Source organism: Egretta garzetta, unplaced genomic scaffold, assembly GCF_000687185.1.
Source record: "Egretta garzetta isolate BGI_Z169 unplaced genomic scaffold, ASM68718v1 scaffold56, whole genome shotgun sequence".
In the NCBI taxonomy this organism is placed as follows: domain Eukaryota; kingdom Metazoa; phylum Chordata; class Aves; order Pelecaniformes; family Ardeidae; genus Egretta; species Egretta garzetta.
The window spans coordinates 6,965,200-6,978,830 of NW_009260182.1; the positions used below are offsets into that span (position 1 = coordinate 6,965,200).

Genomic DNA, 13,631 nt, shown 5'->3' on the forward strand with positions numbered 1-13,631 from the left:
TCCTAACCAGAACCTGGGTGGCTGTTTTGTAACAAAGCAGAAGCTCCAGCCCAGCAGGGCGAGGACGCTGGGTGAAGGAGTTTGTGCTCATTCATGGTACTGGGTGGAACTCCAGCAGCAGTGTGTTATTTTGGCTGAGTTTTGTTTTGCAATTCAAACCCCAGAACTCAGAGGAAATTGAACTAAAAGCATGAGCATGATGTAAGTCTGCTTGCCTTCCTCCTCCATCTGCGGAACCAAGTAAGCTCAATCACTTTTGCTTAGCATCTCCTAGATCTATCAAAAGTACCTCCTTTTCTAAACTGCATGTCACAGCACCTCTTAGACGTCTTGTGGTGGCTGGAAAGCCCAGCCCCGTGGCATATTGAGGTGGCATAAAAGCACTAGTATGGCTGTGTGACATGTATCAAAACACGAAAACTCTATGGATTGTGCAGCAAAATTTCCAGGGTAGTTTATACCTGGAACAACCCTCTCCCTCCAGTGAAAGGGTTGGTTTGTGACTTTGGTAGCAAAACAGAGATGATGAGGGTAGGCTTGTCCAGTGGGTACTAGAGCAGTGGTCCAGAACATCCTAGAACTGGCATCTGCCCCTGTTATGCCAAAGACTTCCTTTGTTGTGCAAATTGTTTTGTCCCTTTTTCTATTTCCTTCAGCTGTTATGATGATGATGTCTTTCACAAAGACTTGGCTATTACGGGAGGAAAAGACAGCAGCGATTGTGCAGCAGTAGGTGCCAGGAAAACTGCAATGCATAGTACATGATTAGTGTGGGTTGATGGTAAAGCAGCAACACTTCATAAAGCTTTTTATCCTGTACTCAGACTTCACTTTGGGGACAACCAAGCTATGTGGCTGTGCAGCTGGGCAAAGCTTGCTGCTCAGTTCTCCCTTCACCCAAGTGGAATAGCAAATTCTGTGAAAAATCAGTTTTCCATCCAAGTGGTTATCTGTAGCAGAAACTCCTCCCTCTTTGCCAAACTGTTTGAAAATTGACTAAGCTGGTTCCTGCAAAGACCAGAAGTGTTTCAGACCCAGTCCTTGACCTGAACTTTCCTATCTAAGTTTGGGCCTGAGCCAGCCCCCAGATCCTTCCCTACTTTGCCTCTCCCTAGGTGCCATTCTTCCATTGGCTAGCTGTTATTTTTACGGTATCTCTCATTTCTACTCTCTCAACATTTTCATCATGGTTGTTTTTATTACCTGAAGGCAAACTATCTGAGGCTTGTTTATAAACCCTTGCTACACAGCAAACGGGGCTTCCAGCTGACAGACTCTCATGTGGTCCAGGCTCCACATCAGACTTGAAGGAGATCAAGGAGGTTATCTTCAGGTGGAGAGGGAGGTCTCCCGTTGCATACTGTTGTATAAACAAGTATGTTTCAAGTACTTGGAGCTGGTGATGATTGCACAGCTTACTTTGGACGATGTTGTGGGCTTTTTTGTTGGCTTTCCTGGTTTGCTTTTGAGAACAACATGGGGTTCTGGTTTTTGGGGTTTTTTTTATTTTATTTTGCAGAGGACAGTAGGGTCTGACCATTCAAAACATACTGTTTTCCATCATCCTTTATTCTGACTGTTGATATGTCTGAAATAACCCTTTTCCTCTTCCACCCAAACCAAATACACCTGACTTTTAAAGGGGCTGGAGTCTAAACCTAGATACAGATCTGAATTTTGCAGATAGCCTCTGATATCTGCTGGGGTAAATGAAACCAAAACCCCAGGTACAAGCTCCCCAGCATTAGTCTTTTGGGACGCGGTAGTAAATGTGGGCTTGGGGGCCCTTTGTTTACTCTAATTAGAACTACTGGTGGCATGTTCATACTGAGGTATGGGATTGGTCTTAAATGAAGTAAGATAGAGCAGCATTTTCCAACCTCTTCTGGCCCCTTAGCCAATATACCAAGTCGGAATTGTGCCTATATTGGCTAACAATTAAATGCTTCATTTTGTGGGAGGTAAGTATGGGGACACCAAAAGGTGTTTTGGGGAGGAAAAAGGAGAGCTTGTGTTGCAGACAGGACCTCAGTCAGCATTTCACAGTGCATCAGTATGGCGTTACATGTGTAGGTATTTGGAGACCTTTGTTCTGTTTCCTTCACTAACGTTTTACTGAAAGAATCTGAAGTTAGAGTAAGCATTGACCCACGCAGTAACCTTTGCTCTATGCCCTTCTGCAATCAGCAGCTCTTGCCATCTGTGCTGCTTTCTAGGTCTTGCTTGAATGCTGAGATGCTCGCCTTGCAATAATTTTCAGTACATTTTTTCGATCTGAGTTTGGCAGCAGACCAATGCCTGTACATGCATATTTAAGGAATCAAAATCCATCCAGAGACAGGCTGCAGACCGAGACATGAGCGTCAGTCACGAAAGCCAGCAGTGCTTGGTCTGTTGAGAAAGGACGGGACGAAGGACTTGAGGCTCTCCTTCAAACAATTTCTACTATTAAGCTACCACTTGGTCTTGCATGAACCAACCTCCAAAGTCTGATTTTAGGAATTCTTGCTGCAGTAATTTGTTCTGTAGACATTCACTATGGAAGGAAGGGTCATCCTGTGCTGCTACTCACCTTCCTTACCGACAGGCTGCCCAGGCCTGGGGGTGTGTGAGTATACCCTCACCCTTCTAAAACCTAGCACCACCTCTGCTCCAGAGTGAGCCTTGGGCTGTCTAAAGGGGAGCCAAGCTATGCTGTAGTGGGAACGCTTCATTCTAGGGCCACCCTAGTACAGCTTGTGGCTTAAAAGCTCCCTTGACGCTTGTTATGATGCCCATGGAGTGGGCATATAATATGCAATAGCTGTGCAAGCACTTAGTTTCGCTTTGTGTCATGTCAGGTATTTATGCTACAAATCTTAGCTGCCAAGTGCAGAAACTTCAGATGCCCCTTCAGCTCCTAGCCATTGAAATAGGATCTGCCATGTCCAGTGCTAATGAAAATATTCCTTTCTTGACAAGCAGATGCTGCCTCATTTAATTAAGAAAAAAAAAAAAAGCTTTTTCAGGTACTTCCCCTGTACTTTAATATTTCTTCAAGGTCTGCCTGCCACTTCCCTTCTGAAGTGCATCCCATACCTGTGCTACCATGGAGTGCCACCTCCAAACCTTCTCTCTGTCCTTTCCCCAGCTCCAGAGCTGCAGGAAGAGTCAGCGTCTTTTGGTCTTTCCTGATGACAGTGGCAGGGGAGTGACAGGCAGGCTGGGTGGGGGTGGCTGGTGGTGAGCAAGCCTAGTGACAGGATGGGGTGACTAAGAACCAGCTGGCTAATTAAAGCACAGCAGTAGGAGGAGCAAAGTATTTAAGGGTGCCAGAGAGAGAGAGAGATGCCTCCACAAATTTCTTGTCACACCTCAGCAGCCAAGTGACTGGGCAAGGCAGTGAAAGGTTTCCTTAACTCTTTCATGCCTCTTATGGAGTGAAATCAAGGGACTGAGAAGATGGCACCATTATCTGAAAAGCCTGAATCAAGGTAAGGACACGGGTATGTTTTTTAGTCACAGTTACTTAAAGCTAGCCCTCCCAGTGCTGCTGTGAGCTGAATGCCCAGGACTTTTAAGTGGCGCTGGCGTATGCTAACATGCACCGAGTGGGTAGGGCTGTTGGGGCAGCACGCGCTGATTTTTGGATTGCTTCTTTCATTTGGATAGGTGTTTCCAGTTGCTGCTTGAAAAGAGAGGAGATACCAAGGTAGTCATTACATGGGTCTGTGTTCTCAGTGAGGAAAATGGGCAGGTCCTTGCCTCCTTACCCTGATGACTGGATCTTTCTCCTGACTATTTTTATGGGAAGGAGGGATTGAAAGCAATTCCTGAATGCTGATTCTGAGGCTGTTGCTAAAATGAAAGTGATGGTAATGGATGTGGAATTCTCAGCAGTATGTGAATTTGGTCACCTGAGGCTGGAGGAGTCAGAGGGAAGTGAAATGAGGACTGGCTTCTGGAATGTGACTTTCTGCTATTTCTGGAGATACTTTGAATGTCAGCCTGTGGCTTAACCCAGCAGTTTGGTTTTCTCAGAGTGTTTTCAGTAATGAGTAGAGGAGCAGTCGCTGTGTTCTTCCTTCCAGTGTTCAGGTGACTTTAGAGGCAGCACCGTCCAACAAGGTCAGCAAGCCAACACTCCAGCCTGAATTCCCTGGCAGGCATGAGTTTGCTGCCTGGCCTTGGATGCGTGACAGTGACCACCAGCCTTCTGAGTTTTGCTGGGACCTTTTTGTACCTGATATTCAGGTAGACAAATCAGTTCCCTGGATATTTTTTTAGTGTAGCAATGCCTCCAGGTTGGCAAAGGCTAAGGAGAATGACCCTGTCTACTTTCAGCTTGCATCCCTAGGCTTGTCAGAGGTGTGTTGGAAGTACTGTATGCCTGGCACCCCATATGCATTGGATAGGCTTAGCTTTATGTGGTTCCCTGGAGGTCGTTGCAGTTATGTGTAAATGAGACCAACTCTGAAACTGGTTTTGCTTATGCTGAAAATATAGAGGGCAACCTGTAAGAGTGATACATGCACCTTGTTACACTGTGCTGCCAGCTGGGCTCATTTCAGATATTGTGTAGAACAGAGGCCTGAATCTCCCATCTCTGCGTAAACTAGGACTATCACCTATATACCTTGAAAAGCATTAGCTGTTGCTTAGTGAGTGTTTGTGCAGAGCTTTGAAACAGCTAGTGCTAGCAGAACTTGTAACTAAAAATTAATGCTTGGTGTGGTTGCCACAGTGAGCACTCATTAATGCCTGTGCAATTCCTCTGCCTTACCCAAGCAGGAATCTCAGGATGCACCTGGGATGGTGTAAGGCAGTCTGTAGAATTAAGGTGTCTGGTTTATGTCAGAGGTGCATCAGAATCTTCTCTCTACCCTCATTTTTGTGAAATGTTTGTAATCTGGATTGGAACTTGGTGACATTAGTCAGTCTCCAATTAGTATTTCTACTTAATGCAACTTCCTCTTATTTACTACTCCACTGTTTGAGAGTGTGTGACAGAGGTGAAGACAGCCTTTGCAGTCTTTGTTATACAAAATCATGCAAGAGAAGCTGCTGGATGTTGTTTAGATGATCTAATTGATTGTATTTATAGAATGCCATTCACTGTAGTAAATGCAATGTAGTGTTTGTGTCCCTCCATCCGGAGGTCAGCTGAATGGATCCATTGTTATACATAATTAAGGTTTCTGGAATTTGGGTCTGTTTATTTACAGCAATTGTTCTGCAGAGGCACAAGTGGCCCCATATCGGAGGTGTACAGGGAGTTAAGTGCGGTACGCAGAGCACCCCAGCTGCACAGCTCTTACAAGTATTCTCACAACAGCTTGAACTCAATGAATCTTCTATTTCTTCCAACTGAAGTATAAAACCAGCATCCTCTTGGCTAGGTGTGGTCATTGCAGGTTGTCTGAAAGATTTCCCTTTTGCAAAAAGGTAAATCTGGTGTAATTGAATTAATTACCCCTCAACTGTAAATAAATCCCAATTGCAGTAGTTACAAGCTCCCTGCCCAAATTCCTGTAAGAGTCTCAGTTGAGTTAAATGTCCTGAACAGTCCCAGATTGTGGTATGCTGTTAAATAATTTACAGCTTTCCCTCTGGAGTGGGCAGCCTGCGAGCTGTGCCCAGTGAGTTCCCTTGTATAGAATGTACATCAGCTTGTTTGTAAAGTGCTTCCATCTATGAGCTGTTAGCATACATATCACAGATAAATCTGGGCGGAAGTCTCTGCTTCTGCTGCTCTCAAATGCTGTGCCATGTGTCTCAGCTGCGAAGATGAATATAAGATTTTGTTTAAAATATCCTAGAAGTTTTCATTTTTCCTTCAGAAATTTTAAAGCGCACATGCAGGCTGCTGGGGCCTATGGGTGTGGCACAAAGGCGTTGGTTTCTTTGGCAGAAGTGAATGATACGTGGGGCACGGCTGCTGCCACCGTGATCTCAGCCACCCAATGCAGAAAACAGAAGGCAGTCGTGACGGACTGGGGAGGAAGTCAAAGCCCAGCTACAGTGTATTTAAAATCTATTGTCATGAGAAGAAATGTTTTTGTGTAAGGCTACTGATAAGAGCAGCTAACTTATCCAGAGGGAACGGGTGATGCACTGCATGTCAAGCTCCTCTTCTGTCTGCCCTGTGCCAAACAACCCTCTGGATAGCTGTTTTCCAAGCCCTGTGCCTGTAGCAGAGCAGGAGGTTAATGGCTCGAGCAGGAGCCACCTTTCATCTCCACAACCCTGCAGGTATAAGTCAGTGTCACTTAATGAAGATTCAGTGGCTGATGTGAAATTATTCCAGTCTATTTCTTTGCAGGGAGGTCCCTGGAGACATCAAATCACTATCTGAACTAGCACTGACCGTAGAATTGGTTTTGGTAGACAGTCGGAATTAGAATGGACCAAAAAAGCTGATTTACCTTTTAAACTTTGCTTTTCAGCTGTTGGGCATGTCAGCTGTAGGCTTTGCTCTCTGGTTCTGTGACATTAAACAGAGTTTAGACTTTGGACTGCCAATCTCTTAAAATCTTCTGCTATTTTAATGAGGTGGGTGACAACATGCAGACCAATTGATTTGGAAATGCTTGTTTACAGGCTTGCAAAATGAAGACCCAGAGGTGCAATCACTTTCTAAAAATGTGTGGATGGGGGTGAGCACAAGAAGGAAGAGCTGCTTAAACAGAAAAATTGTCTTGGTGCAAAACAATTTAGCTGTAGCTGTTCATGAATTAAATTTAGGTTGCAAATCAGAAACAGCATTCAGGCCATAAGAGGAATGAGCTCTGGAGCAGGCTTCCAGGAGGAGCAGTAGAGGCAGGAAACATTTCCAGTTTTAAGCTGGAACGTGAAATGTTCTTGCACAGGATTGCATGACAGGGTTGCCTGCAATAGCATGGGAGTAGGCCTGATGACCCGGGAGATCCTTTTCTGCCCCCTGCTCCAAAAGTGGTGACCTTGAACTGAGATAACTCAGGTTGCAGCTAAACTTTGTTTACACTGAAGTTGATGACTGTAAGATGATTTAGTTCAAAAGCATTTCTGCGTTCTTAAAGCCACATCTCCTAGTTTACATTTCCTATTTAACTTTTATTACTCGGAGTGGCACTTTCCTCTTAAGTTGCACAAAAACAGGCACATATGTCCCAGATAACTTAATTTGCCCATTAGGAAGGAAACAAACATGCACCATATTAAAAAAAAAAAAAAAAGCAGTGATACTGCACATGAAATGTGCTATGTTTGTTTATGCTAACAGCTGTAAGTTCAATTATTTATAAGAACATCTTATCCAAGCTCGTGTTCTGTGCTGCCACTTGTTTCATTTAGTGAGCTTTCCCTGCTCCCTCTCTGCAGCCTTAACATTGCTGAAGAATGTGGGAAGGCTGTTGTCTTGTACAGAATTGGTATGATTCTTCCATGTGCGCTGCTTGCTTATTCATAGTCTTTTCGTGACATTTATTCTTAGGAGCATAATGGCTTCTGAAGGAATGACAGGATGTTCTTTAACCCTTAAAATAAAAATGACAGGCAACATATTTCTCTCTGTGTTTCAGGATAAGAGGATAATGATACCTGGAGAGAGAGCTGATTGCCTGGGTTAACCTGGAGCTGCCTTCTGTATCCTAGTTATTTTTTCCTGCCAGATTTTATGTGATACAGAGTGAGAAGTACAGAGGAGATGTGCTTTCCAGCAAGTTCCTTTAAGCAGAGGAACCTCCTGGTAGGAGGCACTGGCTGCAGTGCAGACCTTTGCCTGCTTTCCAGATTTGGGATTCCCCATTGCTGGCATGGCTGCTTGAGCAGAGCATCTGGGGCAGGGACACTGGTGGCGATGTGAGAGAGGGTCTGAGCCAGGGGCTGAACAAGTGAGTGCCGTTAGTGACATGCGGGACCTGACCAGGTGAAAAGTTTTATGATTGCTGATCATCCCTTAAGTCTGAAAGCTTACCATTTTTCTAAAAGCCTCAAATCCTAGATTATATGAATATAAATAAGAAATTGATTTTTCATCTTAGTGCAGCCACGGAACACCTAAAGCTCTCATACATGGAGAGAAAATGTTGAAAATGTAAAAAACTTAGAACTGAGAAGATAGCAGGAGTCCAAATCTCAGGAATATAAGGGACATGTGCAATAAGTTTTGAATGATCATCTCATGTTTAACAATTGTTTTAAAATCCTATGCGAGTCATCAGAGCTGTCAATAATAACGAGAGAAGAAACAAAAGGAAATTACTTTTCCCCACATGCACATTAGACCACCGAAAATAACCACCGCCTGCAACTTGTAGCTGAGATACCAGTGACTTAAGAGCGTGTGTCCTTACTCGGAACTATTAATGAGCTGTTTGTTACCCCCTGCCATTGCAGGGGGAGTACTCGAATGTTTAGAGCATGTGAGATAATCCAGAGACTGCTGCGCAAAGAAGTAGTTGCCACTTATCTGCATTCCTCCTAAATAGGCTTCTAAATGCACTGCTCTCTTTTCCACACCAAGTAGGGAAGGAGCTGCAGCCTTGGAAGAAATGTGCTGGGGGTGAAAGGGAGGAAGGAAGCGTTAAATGTCCGTTGAGAGGTATGACCGAACTGGCAAGGAGTTGGTGGATGTTGCGTAGGGACATTGGCATGTTCAGGGTTACAGCTGCTGGCTTATGCCCTGAGGAATTCATTACCTTTCATTGTGTTTTGAATGTCTGCAGCTTTGAAGCCTTTGTTGCTACATCTGTCACATTTCAGGAAAGGCATGAATTCCAGTCGGCCAGGAGACACTGGTTAGAGCAGGGAGCTGGAGGGAGACACTGGGAGGGAGGGGATGTGGAGTACTGTTTGGGGTTTTATTTTAATTTGTTTTGTTTTGCCTGATCTAGCAGTACCAGTTTCTCTGTTTTTAATATTGACACTAGGAATTTCCTTTTTGGTTCCCTTTGAAAGGCTCCCTTCTGAAGTGCTGCTGTGCGTACTTGTGTGTGTGTCTACAGAAGCGGCTTGGACATGTCTTGCAGGATGTTCTCAAGGGGAACTGGGAGCAGCAAATGTTTCCAGATCCACCTGCGCCCACAGCCCACGGGCAGCCTGTCTGGCCAGCCTGGCAGGGACTGCTCTGGCTAAGGATGTACCATCCAAACACTCACGGCACGCTGACCTCCAGTGTGTACCTGCCCAGGTGTTACAGAGGGCAGCACTTTGCTATATTGGGGCTGTGGAGCCAGATGTGCTGCCTGGCTGGACCATGTATCTGGTCCCAAGAGCAGCCTTAGGGCTAAGATAGTCCTCATAGGACTTCAGTATGTGGTTTGGGTTAAGCATATGGGAGACAGGTAGAGTAACTCCGTAGCCCTGGTGCAAAAAGGCACTGAAGTGAGGTCTCAACTCCAACGTGCACCATAATTTCCTCAATCTAAACTGCAGTTATGTCTACCTGCATGCAGCAAATCTGTATGCAGATGCTCAACAGATCAAAATCAACTTTTAAATTAAGTTTCTGGAGTTACACCAACCCAGGCACTGAGGATTGGCTATGCTCACCCTGAGCACACTGAATCCATTCTGTATGTGGGAACCTGCATTAAGTATGTGTTCGTTTGAGTGCTTGAATAGTGCTGATTAGTTTCACAGTAAGTGAGCACTGAATGCCTGTTATTTTAATTGAATTCCATAATTGCTAATAAGTGTGGGGATATGTGGAAAAGTCATTTTTCTAGATCTAGTTCTAATGAGCTTGTGTACCTCCTCCATTTAATTTTAGCAAACTTCTTTAATTATCACTTTATTTTTAACCTCAAATCACTTCTTGTGGAAAGTAATTTGTTCTTTTAAGGCCAAATAATTGTGCTTTTCTTGGTGTGAATTCTTTCCTTAATGCTTTTGTTAAAGCAATGAAGGCCAGTGCTTCACGCTGTAAGCAATGTCATGACTCTGGAGTCAAAAACACATGACTGAAACAAAGAGTTTTATGGCAGTTGTGATGTTGCTGTTTCTAAACAGAGATGAGACAGTTGAAAAAGCATAAAGCATGGGGTCACCAGTTTAATTGCTTGGACACCCCTGTTGTGAAAGGGTACATATTGCTAATATGAAATGGTAGAAACAAAAAGCAGATACTGTAAGGGCAGGAAAAGTTGGGCAGTGGACCTTTAAGTTGGGCTCAGCTTTTGCTGTTGATGGGTTTTAGACAGCGCCCTCCACTTCACACTGTGTTTTACTGGGATCAGCTTGGAGTTAGGCTGCATGCTGCTGAGCCTTCACCAGCTCATGATGTGTATCTTATGTGGATACTTTAATGAATATTTAAATAATTAAGTGTTGGCAGCTGTTGCTAGGGTGGCATGCTGGAGAGCCCGGATATTGGCTGGTTTTGCAGACTGATCTGTTACTATATTTGCTTGTTCAATTTTCTTTTCTTTCCTTTTGAGTATCTGTTGAACATGCTCATTATATTCTGGCTGGTATGAAACAAATGCTAGTTAAGAATGGGGACGCTTAAGGCAAGAGAGCAAATTCAATTCCCTGAAGGCAATTTCCACCTCTTACAGTGTTCCACTGCTGCCTCCAGTTCATGTAGCAGGAAAAGAAATAGCTCCAGCTCTCTGGTTTAGTTTCTTGTTTCTCTGAGCAGTTTTTCCCTGTATTTCACAGATTGGGGTCTTTGTTTATGCGTGACTTCGCACCCTCAGAAACCTATTTCTATTTGTGTCATGGAAGCCAGTAATTGGCTGGAGTTACTCTTGATCTCACTCTCTTTAGGGCTAACTTTATTTTTTTGGGGTGGGTGGATGGGGATTGGAACACAAAATTGAAGGATTTGTAATTCAACCTAGGACCTTCAGAGAGTTGAGAGATCTTGGCAAACATGGCCTTGTTTTGTAGAAATGTTGCTCGATGTTCAAACCAACACCTGTGGTGTGACACTGAAACCTGTTCGTTTGCTGCAGGTATAGAGTCCCCACAGGAGCGGGCACTGGGTACGAATAGGCCCCACAGTTGTCCTCCATAGATTGTCTTAACCTGAAAATTGACTTTTTTCTCCTCTGGTCCCCATCTGGTAGTTTTCCTTTTGGCTTGGTAATTTCACTGCCTTTGGTCCCAGGAGGATTAAAGCTTCTAATTTTAAAGTTTCCCTTGCTGGAGTCTGATCCCAAAAATATCAGCGGCACTGCAGAACTGGAAATGATTGGTGCGGAAGTCAATATGCAATTCGACAAATATATCTCTTCTGTATTGTAACATCTTTCAAAGGAGAGACTGACTTTAATCTGAGCAACAGATTGCCTTGAAATCTGGCAATGGTCTAAATTGAGGGTTTTAGCTTAAAGCTTTCAGTCTCACTGAGATTTTTTTATTATTATTTTTTCTTAAAAGCGATGCACATTTTATATATTCGAAGCTAGCCAGATTTGCATTTTTCCATATACAGGCTCTTAGGCTTTAGTCAGTATCTTATGATTTAACGTTGAGGATTAGTCTTAAAGTCTGAAAGTAGAACCTATATTGGGTGGAAATACTCTTTAATTTCCGATAGTTATCGGCAAAAAACTTAACTGGTGGTTGGCATAAATTCATTTGGGTTTTGAAACTATATTTTTTTTTGAAGAAAGTGTGACTATTATCTTGACTTTTGTGATGAATGTTCAGCGTCATGTCCAGTGCTGTCTGGCCAGACACGAAACATAACATAACCATTCTGCCTTTCACTTCAAACAGAGATAAACAAAATCCAGAAGTGAAGAAGGCAAGTCCCTCTGCCACAATGAGCTCTGGTAAGTCTGTGTCATTTTCCACTTGCCCTCATTAGCATTCCTTTTTATTACTAGAAATATTCCTGTCTGTTCTGTTTTTCAATTATTCCTTCTTTGGTTTGACTCTTCTTCTGCCTCTCAGAAAAAGAGTCAAAGCCTGTGAAAGCTCAGGGAATCTGACCATTAAGGCAACAGTGGAATGGCTTCTTAGTAAAAAGTGTCCTGGCTGCATGGTTATTGTTTCCATTTGCCCCATAATGCTCAAAAAAATGACAAGAAACATCTTGACCTGGAGTAGGTCACTTTAGCTTCTTTAACTTTGGAATACAAGAATTAAAAATTATTGATTACCTGAAAAATTATCTGAAAGGATTTGATATGTTTTAGTAGGGACAAAGGCAGAGCTTGACATCTGGATAGGAAAAATCATCAGCTCAAAGAAAAACGAGGGACCAGGAAATGGGGGCTAGTTGGGAAGAGGAAAACTTCTGGGCTTGTCTGGGTAACAAGCCAAATCAGGGTGAAGACCAAAGCAGACACTATACTGAAGGGCCATGTATAGGACCTCTGGAATAATATTCCCACTTGATTTTAGCACCCTATCAAATCTCAGCTGGTGTGTGGTGTCCAGTTTTTAGCATCACATTTTGAGGAAAATGTGAACCATTTGGAGAGAATCCAGAGGAAAGCTAGGAGACTAATTGGGGTCTGAAAAACATGAGCTGGGAATTCAGTTTAAGCGTTGATAAGCTTCCAGGTTGTGAAGCACTGGAACAGGTTGCTTTAGGGTGATGCTGGAAGTTTGTAAGAATTTGTTAAACAAATGTTTGTCAGCAGTGACAGAGGTAGATTTGTTTCCGCCATGGGTCAGGAATATGGCTTTAGATGACCCTTGGAGGTCCTTCCTAGTACTATCTTCTGTGTTTCTCTGAATTCACAAGAGCCAGTTTTATTTGTGTCTGGTGAGGGAGTTGCAGACTTGAAAAATCTCTCTTGAAAGTCTCATCACTGAGCTGGATGCCATATGCCCATACAGAGACAGTCCCTGTTTAAAAGAGGCTGCGTTCCAGGTAGGCAGAGGGAAGGGAGAAACACGGGTGTCATCCAAGGGAGATTCGTGTCTCCAAGCAACGTCTCCTGAGATAGTAGGAATGCTTCCTAGTTCCTGAATTGAATAGTGCTGACCCATGGCATCCCCTCATAGGCAGAATTTAAATTCAGTTGCAGAGGTTTTAACCCAAAAGTAATCTGCTGCTTCATTTATGTTACAGAACACGAAGAAATTGATGTTGCAAAAACGGTTGTCAATGGGCTGAGCAGCAATGGACAAGAAAAAGGTGGGTTAAGAGCTTCAGAGACATCTCTGCAGCTCCCCCTGCATGTCAGCTGCGTGATGTGGTTGATTCCCCCGGACATTCACTACAGCAGGGGTTTCCAAATTTAGTTTGCTTGGCGACTGATACAAGAAAAGCCCTGTGCTGCACCATGCCAGCAGCAGCAGCATTTCTTAGCTGAACAAGTGTTCTTTGTCTCTTAAAGGTGGCAGGCTGGATTTGCCTCTTTGTATATTTTTAGGGCTGTTTTGAGGAAAGCTGTGCACTACTTGGGGTAATTGTGAGCACCTGTGAATCAACATCTTAGGGTGTTGAGACAGCATGGGTTTGTGGGTGCCTATGTGTGAATCCTGTTAACTTCAGTGGGAGGTGAAGGTTTGAGTCCAGGATTAAAAGGCAGGAACTAACCGTTTAAGTTATAAAAAAAATCTGTCATTAGCAACAGGGATTTAAAACCCAAACTTACCTAAACATGTCTTCATGTTAATATCAGCAGGTTTGCAGTGTGCCTTATAGCATTCAGTATTGTATAGTGGTGGTGTGTGTTTTGGCAGGGTGAAAGTATGTGGTTGTATGG

General features: G+C 43.7%; 1 protein-coding gene across 7 annotated transcripts in view; it reads left to right on the top strand.

The window, feature by feature from the left end:
* Positions 1–3,313: 3,313 nt before the first annotated feature.
* The window catches only part of SORBS1 (sorbin and SH3 domain containing 1), an 80,878-nt gene continuing 70,560 nt past the window's right edge, over positions 3,314–13,631 (top strand). For all 7 annotated transcript variants that reach the window (XM_035897282.1, XM_035897278.1, XM_035897279.1 and 4 more), the window contains exons 1-3: positions 3,314–3,473; positions 11,686–11,741; positions 12,992–13,057. In XM_035897282.1, coding sequence (XP_035753175.1) covers positions 3,442–3,473; positions 11,686–11,741; positions 12,992–13,057 — 154 coding nt within the window. In that variant the 5' untranslated portion in view covers positions 3,314–3,441. The remainder of the gene's footprint in view (positions 3,474–11,685; positions 11,742–12,991; positions 13,058–13,631) is intronic.